This window comes from Anabrus simplex, chromosome 8, assembly GCF_040414725.1.
Source record: "Anabrus simplex isolate iqAnaSimp1 chromosome 8, ASM4041472v1, whole genome shotgun sequence".
In the NCBI taxonomy this organism is placed as follows: domain Eukaryota; kingdom Metazoa; phylum Arthropoda; class Insecta; order Orthoptera; family Tettigoniidae; genus Anabrus; species Anabrus simplex.
The window spans coordinates 78,472,272-78,485,048 of record NC_090272.1 but is presented as its reverse complement, the minus strand read 5'-3'; the positions used below and the strand labels follow the sequence as shown (position 1 = coordinate 78,485,048).

At 36.9% G+C, this 12,777-nt stretch overlaps 1 protein-coding gene across 3 annotated transcripts in view; it reads right to left on the bottom strand.

Moving 5' to 3' along the window:
* Positions 1-6,644: 6,644 nt before the first annotated feature.
* LOC136879138 (17-beta-hydroxysteroid dehydrogenase 13) overlaps positions 6,645-12,777 on the bottom strand; it is a 42,425-nt gene continuing 36,292 nt past the window's right edge. For all 3 annotated transcript variants that reach the window (XM_067152891.2, XM_067152889.2, XM_068229008.1), the window contains one exon: positions 6,645-11,114. In XM_067152891.2, coding sequence (XP_067008992.1) covers positions 11,048-11,114 — 67 coding nt within the window. In that variant the 3' untranslated portion in view covers positions 6,645-11,047. The remainder of the gene's footprint in view (positions 11,115-12,777) is intronic.

The window sequence follows — 12,777 nt, the reverse complement described above, 5'->3', positions numbered from 1 at the left end:
CCCCTCTCTGCTTCTGTACTTCTCCACTTCCACCCCTGCTCCTTGTCACTCTTTCTTGTAAGTCTTCTCCATTTCTATCCCCTTCTTCATTCCTCTCGTCCTCCTTCCCTTTCTCCGTGGCTACGCCTTTTTTCTTTTCCCATAAATCCTTCAAACTTAATGATCTTTCCTTACTTAATACCTGTCTTCTCTCTATTTTGTTTTCTGTATTCCTTTTATTCGGTGAGGATGTATCCTTACCCTGGCTCCTATTATCTTCAATTACACTTTTCATTCCACTCAGCACCACATGTGACACATTACTTGCTTCCTGTGTCTCTACGCTTCGCTGACTCTTCAAGGTCTCCGCAGTCCCGACCATCTGTATGCTGGCTCTGCTGGTCAGCAAGCTCTCTACTTTCTGCACCTGATATGATGTGGACTTCACTCACTTCCGTAATATCACACTCCACTACGTCACTACCACTTTTCCTCGTGACCTTCCTTGCTGTTCCCTCTGCCGTCCCCGGCTCCTTCTGTTGTTGTAAGTGATCCTCATCAAGTTTTTTTAGCTGGTTTACTCCCCATATACGATTCCATCTTCCATCTCTGACCACCAATTGTTGTCCTCTGATATATGCTTTGAGGCCTTGCTTTTTTGCGTCTTTTAAGTGTCTATTTAGGATCCTGTTCTTCTCGATGTTTTCTCTGTTCATCTCCCTTCGTATCCACTCTTTCTCTCCTTTTAAATTGCTCGAGTTCCTTATCACAATGTCAGCCATCAGGGTGGATAATAATTTCACTCTGATTGGCCTTTTGCCCTTCATTTTCCCCACACGATGCACATCGTCTATATCTACTTCGCTAAAATTGATTTTCATTCTATTCTGTACCACTTCCACCACTTTGTATACTAGTTCCACTTTTGTTTCTTTTTCTTCTTCTTGGATACCATATATGAAAATATTTTTTCTCACACTATCTTGCACACTCTTCTCTACTAGTCTCTTAGTATCTCTCAGGTCTCGCTGCAAACTTCTTACTTTCTGTTTTAACACGTCCAACTAATCTTTATTACATCATTCTTCTTCTAGTATCTTCTTTACGTCTTCCTTAATACTCGACTTTAGGTCCATAAAGTCCATGGATAGCTCTATAAACATTTCGTTTATTTGTTCTGTCTGGCAAGCCTCTCTTATTGCTTCCAATTCTTCCCATCCAATGGAACCCACTGGTCCTCGGCCAGGATTAATTTCCACCCCTCCTATTATCAATAACACCATCACCACCGCCGCCACCAGTAGAGTAGCCACCACCCTTCTATTTTCACCTTTTCGCTCCATTCTTGTCTCCATTTTGCTTCCCTTTATGGCGTTCCATCTCCCAATCGCTATCCTGTATTGAGTCAACGTGATACCCATTGTTCCACTGCTCCGCGCACTACTCAGCACATCCGCACTCTTTACTGTCTCCAAGACGACTGCAGTCGAAAAAATTGGAGCAAACTCAGGCATTTTAGATTACATGTTCCACTTATGCATAATAGTGGTTGCATATGCAGCAAGGCACATCTTGCCCCCATCTCAAGTTCGAATAATGCACGCCTCTAGTATCCAGGTAGTTGTACATCCTATCTGTAGTTATTCACAAATTATCCAGGGTTATTCAGCTAAGATGTCCACCTCAAATAAGTCTTGAAATGTTTAAAATACTGACATTGTGTTTTCACTTTCGTTAAAAGTATTAAGGGTTGATAGTTGAACATGCAGTACTTTGACAAAATTTATTGGCTCACATGTTTCCATACGAGAACGTTATTTCATGCAATAACTGCTTACGATATACTATCAAGCTTACACTTGTAGTTACTGGGACGTCGCATGGATTGCAGCACAGGAGAATCGGTCTCGAGATTCTCCCAAGAGTCATGGGATCTGTGATGTCAGTCTCGAGAGTCTTGAACTAGAGCACTACCCATCACTACTTGGTAAGGTATTGTAATTTGTGTGAGAGTCTACTTAGTGCATTTTTCCAAACATCTAAAAATACTCAGTTTGTCAGAAAATAGCTAAAATTTATCTTGTATTCAGTAGTCTTTGTCATCATAGCAACCTGTAAATGCTGCAAGAAGATTCTGAAACAAATAACCTTCAACTCTTTGTATAATAAACTGTTCACGTTCAATTAAAGAGTGTACTGTCATCTGCTGTAAAGTGATTAAATTGTTAAGTTTCTAAATGTGACTGAGTATCGGCTCCTACTTACATTATCATTATAGACTGTTATGCCTTTCAGCGTTCAGTCTGCAAGCCTCTGAGAATTTACTAAACGTCGCCACAATCCTCGATTTGCAACTAGTGTTGTGGCCTCATTTAGTTCTATACCTCTTATATGATTGCAATAAATAATAAACATACAATCAATTTTATTTTCAATGATGTATTTTTTGTTTAACATACAGTAAGTATTTTCATACTATATACATGAGTTGTGTGCTTTCCTTTTATTGTTGTCATGACAACAAAACAATATGCGGCTTCACCACAAGGTGTTCAAGAACAAACTTTTCTCTGAGTCAAGTTTTACCAACAAGTGTTTTAAAAACAAATTTCACTGTAAACTGAAAAATTTTAAACTGAGACAAAAAGCCACCCATTTGAAAGTGCCACTACAGGTCTAAATTCAGCACTGAATACACTTAAATTATCACGATCAGTGCAACTCACCTTAAACAATCCACATTTAACCAGTTAAGGTTACCTGACAACTTCCATCTGAGTGTTCTCACAACTTTCTTCTTGATTCTGTTTGTGGCCATTACCGCAATGATTCACAACAAATTGAAGATATAAAACTATTTTAATGCTTTTATAAAAATATTGTGTACATAAATATATAATCTTTAAAACGTTATCATAAAAAATATTTAGTTTAAAGATACTTCCATGCTTTCTTTTATAAATAATTATCTTGAGAGTTTAAGAGCTATCAACATATAACTTGAGTATTCAATGTGGAAGTGTGGAAGTGTATCACATACTGTACTTTGTGTATCCAGAAAATAAATTGCTTGCTGCAGTGCTAGTCAAAGAGATCATATGTCTCTTTTATGTTTGCTGAAAGTCATGAACATCATGGCCTAGGAATTAAGGGACAAATCTCTCCCAGTATTTTGCCAAATGGAGAATTGAGGGCTAAACTAGACTTACTTGGAGAGAAAAAAAAAAAAAAAAAAAAAAAAAAAAAAGGCGCAATCTTGCATTTGATATTATTAGTAATAAATTAACACATTTATTGTTCTGAATCCAGCAGGTCTGCCAGTGTTGACTTCGGCCAAATATAGTTCATGTGAGAGAGTGAGGATTATGTTTAATCTAACCCAGAACCAACTTGGAGTAAACAACTAAGGGTCAAAGCCTATTCTATGTTAGAAAACATGGCAAGCATGAATGAATTTGGTGTGATTGCTTTAGGTTGTTCTTCCATAAAAATATAATTCTTCATCCAATTGCAAAATGAAGAGAAGTTTAGAAGTACCAAACAAACGTTGATAATGTCTTGGATATCAAGAAATTAGAAGTATGCTGACACGATAAAGTGCTCTATAGCCATAAACGTACTAGTACACAGCGCTCGTTTGTTCGCCAAAAACGAGATATGCTGCTTTCTGTCAATAGACCTATTCAACTACTTGGTAGTTCTTAACAGCTGTTTATCAGAGGTGAGGTAGCCTGTACTCTGAGGGCTGATTTAAGAACTATTTCAACTGAGTGGTGCTTGTAAAAGTACATGCGATTTCTGACCAGATTGATTGGAAACAATAGCTGGTGAACAGAAGCATGGGTTTGTTAGGGCAAGGATGATGAAGAATTAATGCTTTATTTCGAACTTCCAGGCTCTGATTATAGTAGTAGTGATGATGAGGAAGATCCTGTTGATAATATGCACATACGTTTGAATTCTTGCGATGCAACAGCAAGTGAAAGTGAAATGGCACTTGACAACACTACGTCAGCGGCAGATGAAAAAATGAAGATAAGACTAGTGTATGAGAATACAGACAGAACATTTCAAACCTTCAAACAAAACTTGCCAAGGAAATGGTTGCTAATCACTTCAAAGAAGGTGCTGTCAAGCGACGGGCAACTACACCTGGAGACTTGCCGTCACAACAGAAGCCAAAGGAACTAAAACTGCAAAATGCTGTGTTGCATGTTGGCACAAGAAGACCAGAAGGGAAAGTATCAATCAATCAATCAATCAATCAATCAATCAATCAATCAATCAATCAATCAATCAATCAATCAATCAATCAATCAATCAATCAATCAATCAATCAATCAATCAATCAATCAATCACTGATCTGCATTTAGGGCATTCGCCCAGGTGGCAGATTCCCTACCTGTTGTTTTTCTAGCCTTTTCTTAAATGACTGCAAAGAAATTGGAAATTTATTGAACATTTCCCTTGGTAAATTATTCCAATCCCTAACTCCCCTTCCTATAAACGAATATTTGCCCCCATTTGTCCTCTTGAATTTCAGCTTTATCTTCATATTGTGATCTTGCCTACTTTTGAAGACACCACTCAAACTTATTCGTCTACTGATGTCATTCCATGCCATCTCTCCACTGACAGCTTGGAACATACCACTTATTAACAACAATTATAATAGGAAATTATTTATTGTCCTCCTATTCAATACTATCCATTGTATTGAATAACAGTATTCAATACGGATTAACCATGAGGATAATGACCTGTAACATACCACTTAGTCGAACAGCTCGTTTCCTCTCTCCCAAGCCCTCATAGCCCAAACTTTTCAACATTTTTGTAGCGCTACTCTTTTGTTAAAAATCACCCAGAACAAATCGAGCTGCTTTTCACTGGATTTTTTCCAGTTTTTGAATCAAGTAATCCTGGCAATGTGACTCTTGCAACATTCCATTGTGTCTACAGCATTTCTCGCCATACCACACTTAAAAGGCCTTCTGACTTTCGAATCCCGGACTCCAAGCAACAAGGAACCTATTCTGTGTAAGTACATAAATTACATATATAACAGTTGCTTCACAACCCTTTTTCTGTAAACAATCTTGAATTATGTCAACAAATACGGAATTTATGCAGATTTCTTCAGAGGTCTGCAAACTGAACAAATTGTGTGAAAATTGATGGTTTCCAAGCCCTTCCTGCTATAGGAGGATGCTGATGGGTTAAGAGAACTCTTGCTGATGATAAAACGATCCTAGAATTGATTGTCAGTCAGCACTGTTGCCTAAAGTGAATAATGTCTTGTCTGTCTTTGCCAAAGTGATATTCTACTAAGCAAAATATTAGTCTATTTGATCAGACTACACAAAGTCAGTCTGAAACTGTTTGTTTTCCAGAGATGATGTTGAGGTTTGTGATATCAGTCCATAGACTTGTTTGACACAGCTCTCTATACCACCCTATCTCGAGCTAACCTTTTCATTTTTACATAACTAGTACTGCATCTACTCTAATCTGTCTTGGTTGACCCTTACTGTTCTTACTGCCTACACTTCCTTCAAAATCTAATGGAACAAGTCCAGGGTGTCTCAAGATGTATTCTATCTTTTCTTCTCGTTAAATTTTGCCACATCATTCTCTTCTCACCAATTTGATACAGTATCTCTTCATTCTTGATTCGATCTACCCACCTCATTTTGAACATTCTTCTGAAACATCACACTTCAAAAGCTTCCATGCGCTTTCTTTGTGAGATAGTTACTGTCCTGTCCATGTTTCACTTCCAGACAATTCCACGCTCCAGATGAAAGTCTTCAAAAGTATCTAATTTGTATATCAATGTCTGAAGTGTGCAAATTTCCTCCTTACTTTTGCTATCATTAGTTATCCTAATACCCAAGTAACAATATTCATCTACTTCCTTTAAGAGTTCATTTCCTAATCTAATCTTTCATGCATCACCTGACTTTGTTTGGCTGCACTGTATCGATACTACGATTACTGTATCAATATACAGTATTTTGCAATTCGGTGCATTAATACAGAATGCAAGACTGGATGTTGAGATTAGCAAAAGGATTCAAGCTGGAGGGCGTTTCTGGTGTAAACAACTTTTTATGGGATAAGTAGGTGAGGAAAGCAACGGGAAACTACCTCACTCCTCATTTCCCTAGTATGCCTCTTCAGTGACGCCTAGGCTATGACAGCTGTTGGTGGAACTGTGGAGGATCAAACCAGCCTTCGGGCTGAATACCCAACAACAACATGGGATAAGTAAGTGGCAATGAAAGCAAAAGAAACTGTGTATGAAATGTATTACAAACCCATAACAATATATGGAGCAGACAAAAGGAGATGAGAGCTGAATAACGGCAGCAAAAATGAAATTCTTGCTAAGTATGGCAGAAGCAAAGTGAAGAATGAGGAAACATGAAAATAAATTTAAATATTAAGTGATAGAATAGAGAAAATCAGGCTTAGCTGGTTGGAATGAGTGATGAAAGAATTCCAAAACAGACAATGGAAAAGCAACTGAAGCAGAACAGAGGCTGAAGACCAAAACTGAGATGGATGTACTTAGTCCAAAACAGTGAAACACAGAGTTGGATAGGAAGGGGTTGGAAAAAAAAAAAAAAAAAAAAAAAAAAAAAAAGGAAAAGACCATATTTGCACCTAACCAGCTGCAGCTGGAAAAGGAGAGATGATGATGATGATGATGATGATAAAATATGCAATGAAGGATTTCCATACCCACTACTATCTGTAGTTAAAGGGAACAGACTACAGTAAAACCTCGTTAATTCGAAATCGTTGGGACTAAAAAAACGGACTTCGAATTACGCGATTTCGAATTAACCGCCAATTCGCAATTCAGAAGTACCAACCTTTGCCGCATTAAAAAATATTCTAAGTCCAGTTACTGCGTGCAGTTAACCTTGTTTCACAGTTTATACCTTTCAAATGCCATAAAAAAGAACTATTTCCAAAACGTATCCAAGAAGGTGCATTTACAGTATTCAAGTAATGCACTTGGATATCTCGCTGGCAAACATAACCTAACGCATCGAAAAAAAAAAAACACGATTCAAAGACGAGGAGAAATCTATGCTGGTTCCCATGTGCAAGTGCTTGATTCATTGGATTACTATACTGTATACATTTTAGATGCCTTGTATTTACACAGAAAATACCTGATGCCCTTAAAATCGAACTTTCCTATGACTGTATCCTTGTACGATTTCCCGCCATGGCACTTCTCTCGTAGGTACTTCAGAAATGTAAACACTTGCCGCGTCACAAAGTATTCTAAGACCCATTAATACATGCAATCACCCCGATTCACAGTTTAGAGCTTTCAAATGCCATGGAAAAAAACTATTTCCGAAATGTATCCAAGGTGTATTTACAATGTTCAAATAATTCACTTGGATAAATCACTGACAAACATAACCTCACGCAACGAAAGAAAAAAAATCACACATTTCACTTTCTCCTTTAAAACCGTAAGACCGTTTGGGCTTGCATTAAAATAAACCAATGCAGCTCATCGGCAATGACAGTATTGTTCGGTGCCTACAAATTTATTATATGAACCACGTTTTTTCGTCAATTGTTGGCATCGCCAGTGTTTGCGGATTCTGTTTTTCCACACAATGCTTGTTGCGTGATACTACGGCGTTCCTTAAAAGGTTGAATCCAAAAGAATTGCGATTTCATTCAACTTAGCAATCACGAAGCGCACCATAGATCCACTGAAGTGAGTGTAAGTGCGGAAAGCTACCCTCCACGTTCCGGAACACGCGTTCTATTATGACGCGGATACATTTCGAGTTGAAATTCTGTAACATACTATTGTTTTAAAATGTAAAGGCAGTTTCGAATTAAAAGTCTGAATTTTGGTAATGGGGCCGACATAGTACTTCGAATTACGAATTATCCGTATTTCGAATTAAACAATTTAGATAACATGCAAAACTGTATCTCATGTTTCCGGGAATGAGAGCTTCTTCGATTTACGCGGGATTTTGAATTAACCGATTTCGAATTATCAAGGTTCTACTGTAATATGATCTGGTAGATGCTTTTCATATAATGCAAACATCATCTTCTGAATGCAAACTTACAGTTCCATGGGTCGAGCCACGCCGCCTCGCTTGGTCCACCTCCACCCATATCCTCCCTTGAGTATAGGTCAGAATACATGAACTGAGGAGAGAGCTCATCTATGTGAGGATGTAGATTTGTCCCTGTTATGGCCTGTAATTGTGACTATTGACATTCAGCAGTGCAGACAATCATTTTCATCAACACAAAGTTACATAACTACAGATAACTTATCAGAGAGGAACATAAAAATATCAGTCAAACACTTTCATCAAAACCACATGAGCTGTATAGTTTCTTAATTTAAAACAAAACAACAAAGTTATGTAATCAGAACATAGCAACTGCCCAGAAAGTTCTGAAATGTCAAAAACAATGCAGTGAATGCAAAGTTAGTTAATAATTTACTATGTTACTACTTGTACAATTCTCAATAATACTCTCCACCTTTACAATACAATACAATACAATACAATACAATATTAACGGCAAAACAAAGCCAAAGTCAGATGATCCATGAAATATTAGATTAGGAAATGAACTCTTATGGGAAGTAGATGAATATTGTATTGTTAAGGTGGAGTGTATGATTAAGAATTGCACAAGTAATTGACAATACAGGCTTTACGATGAAGTTTATTTAATGTAAAATTTATTGTGTGTTGAAGGCACAACATGGCTGAATACAATGGTGCATCACAGACTGAACAAATTGTATGCTTATGACAATATTTAAATCAATGAGAGTTCTGTTAAGATATTGTCTTCAAGGCTATTAGGCCATCTTAGGCTCCCTCTAATGGTTAGGTGGAATTGGGCCTCTTATAGGTATCATGACTAAAAATTTCAAAGTTAGAAACTATTCATCTTGTCATTATAAAACTTTTACCACTATCTGTCACAGGAGGGAGCGGTAGCCATCCGCTGCACAAAGGAAAGCACTGTGACCTTGGATTTAACTATAAGATTTGAAATGAGCTTCAGGTAGCCTGAGGAGAGAGCATGAAAAGAGAGCCATCTATGAGCAAACAATAGAATAATTCAAACACTCTTGCATAATTTCTAATGTTAAATTGTTGGAACTGTTAACTGCCACAAAAGAACTATGTCAACATTTTGTGTCAAATCGTGCAAAATCTGCGGGTTCCCGATAACACGATTTAAAATGTATCAATAACAGCGCTCAAGGAGTCACTGAAAAGTGATGGAATTACCTCTAGAATTCATTTTAACAACTGCTCTACATTATCTGATGATAATAAGACTATTACTATTATTATTATTACCAGTATTATTTGCCCTTTTACTATGGGCATTATAGATCATGAAATAGCGTTCCGCATTGCAGCTCAGAAATTATCTTTCACATCAAAAAACAAATTATACCTCATTACAGATAAAGAATCAAAGAATTTATTTCTTCTAGTGGGAATTGTGTTATCATGTGCGTGGTAAGTGAAATTTGGTAACTGAATATCAAAATGTCAAAGACTGTCGCTCAAAAAGCTAAGACAAAATAACTGAAAGGGAATTACGATGATGGCTGACATTGAGATGAATCGATTGACATCTCAATCATTAAAACAAGCCCACTCAGTCTGAAGTTACAGCTGAGAGTACTGCAATAACTAATAAAATAATCACATTCATTTTAATATAGAATGGTAAGCATAAATTTGATCGTTAGTGACTTTGCATGGTTGAAGTCACTCTTCCTTTACATTTCAAACTCATGTTAGCATCGACTTACATTCATCCAGGAGCCTCGTTAAAGTACGTCAGAATGTTTTTGATACAGGGGCTTCTATTGTGGGCAGTCGATTTGACTGTCTACAAGGACAAACTCGACTCTTAACAAGTGTATCACTCTGTGTGAAGATTTCAATTTTGTTTCCTTCGAACCGGAAGAGTTGCTAACATTCACGTAGAATGGCTTCAATTTATATTGAGTGGTCAAGTGTGTGACCACTCTCAGATTTACTCGTCTCAATCTTATAGTATATCTGTCTGAATAATACTGTAGAAACTTGACATATATGTCATATTTCTCATGACAGACATACCCTTCCCAAGCTTTTAATTAGTGTCAAGCCAGCATCTGAAAATACAAGCTCAAAATAAATCCTAGCATTTCTTCTGCCAGACCACATAGACATATCACATCTAAAACTCTTGCGGCTATATATGATACAGCCTAACCCCGATTTTTTTTAACACAAATCATAACATACCCTTATCTCAAATGACATCTAGATCTAGCAACTGCTGTTCTCTGCATATTGATGGATGTCTGTACCTTGTAACACTTAAAATGCAACACAAGGAACGTTTTTAATGAAAAGAAGAATAAATAAATTTAATTTTCAGAGCAAGTAAACATCGTCATTTAAAACTGCTCAGACCCATACATGGGTCCTTTTGTTGTGATTAACATCCATGCCAACCTAACACTACATGGGCTAGTAGGAGATTAAAATATTTTAAAAATCAACAAATCAACCACATTCCAGCATGACCTTGTATAGCTGTTAAGCGATTCAAATGCAACACTTTAAAATCATATGCCCCCCCCCCCCCCGACATTTAAAAATGGTGCAAAGTGACAACTTTAACAAGTTTCTTGTAAAGCAAGATGTGGGGAATCTTTCGAGGCACAAAATCGAAAAGTGACTTTTCGCCTGAATTTGAATTAAATTTCACTCATAAATATCCTTAAATATCTCAAATATTATGAAATTTTGTGTCAGTGTGATTCTTATTAATTGTCTGAAGTCAAGCACTAGCAATAACATAACCTCTATACAGCTCTTTCTCCTGGTTACATTCAATAAAAACAAAAGATTCTACACACAACATTATCTTAGGAATTAAAAATATTCTGACAATCTGTTCTCTATATAAAATATTCAAATGGAAGACTAAGGAATGTAACAAATATGACCCTTCCTGGGTGTGGGCCAGTCAAACTTATCCAAAGTCTACTCCAGCATCCAACAGCTCGCGAAGCATCACTGATGCCTTCCGTGGTAGAATCCTGCAAACAAGAATGACATCCATGTACAACATGGTACTGCTTTCTGAATAGAAGATATGGATTCCAAACCCATGCATACACATGGAATTGGACAACTGGAGGGTCAGAAAAAAAAAGGTTAAACAAACAAACAAATAAACAAACAAACAAACAAACAAACAAACAAACAAACAAACAAACAAACAAACAGGTAAGTCAACTTCCTTCAGGACTCAAAAAAAAAAAAAAAAATTAAATTTTAATTTCAAAATGTAACTAGATAAACAAAAAGATAATATTGCAAAACAATATGCTTTGAATAACTCAAATTCAAAACGTAGTAAACTAAATTAAGTTTGGTCCGATGCTAACTCACTACCCCGATTGTGACAAAAAGTTGACTTATGTGATTTTTTCACCTGATCCCTCAATTGACTTAAATTTGGAATGCAGGAAAAATGTAATGAAATAGAGACTTTACAATTGAAATATGACAGTTCCAATGTTCAACAGAAAGTTAAGAAGGTGACTGGGAGGTACAGAACTAGGACAGGGTACAAGCTGGTAGACTATGAAGGAAAAATAATTGTCAGACAAGGAGAAATGAAGATTACCGTACATTTTTCCGAAATTATGTTATCCTACGGCTAATTTTCTGAATACCAAATTCCGAAAGTTGTTTCCAAAAGGCATAAATTCTGAAAATAGTTTTTATAATACCAGTTATATTCCAATCAGATTTAATGTGAATAGCTTGCATAAAATTTTAATATGAATAATTTACACTGATAAGTTGTATCCTATGGCCGTGGAAACGTGTGTGTAACAGTGATCAGAGTGGGTTCAGCATGGAGATATGTACGGGAAAGACATCAACTTTAAAAGGGGAAAAATCAGTCGCCGCCACAGTGCAACCTGTGGTGTCCACCACACACGTTTTCACCATAATGCCAAGAGTTACTGCAAGTGGTGAACTTGTGGGGCTTTATTGCATCACTTTAAGATAGTTGAAAGGTGTGTTTTGTAAGATGGTGAAAAAGAACAGTTTTCACATGAAAATATTCATGTTGATTGCATTACTGTAAATCCATAAAATTGGGATCTATACAAATGAACGAATGGTTTAATGGTTTAATGGCGTAAAGTTGCGCTCCAAGGATTTATTTTCTGGACATAAATCTACACAAAATGAAGATACCGCACTGCTGATGATGATCAACCCCCTGGTGCCACCGCTTACTGTCAACCACAGCAGGTTTAGAGTGTGGAAAGACTTTGTATGTAGCTTGTCTGACATTGTTTGATTACTGAACTTCGATATTGTTTTGGTGCAAAGAAACACCATCTTGAAAATTCAATCTCTGAAATACCACCAACTGTCCTCTCCTAGTTTTCGTCCCATGTGGCAATCCGCCTGGTACCGAAGTCGGTACTTGTCCAAAAACCCAGGAGCCTTTCAGCATCCTGTGCAATGTTGTTTTGATGGTGCCGATTTAAAATCGTCCACTTGCCCTTATCCTCACTTTGTTAGGTGTGGTTGGTGTAAAACCGCTTTGTGCTTTCAACATTTCTAGTATGAGCATCATTGTTGCAGAAACTATATAGAATAACTTGCTTGTGTGTGTAACGTCCCTTGTTATACTGATTAACCTTTATTTTCACCATAACAATCTTATTTTATTGC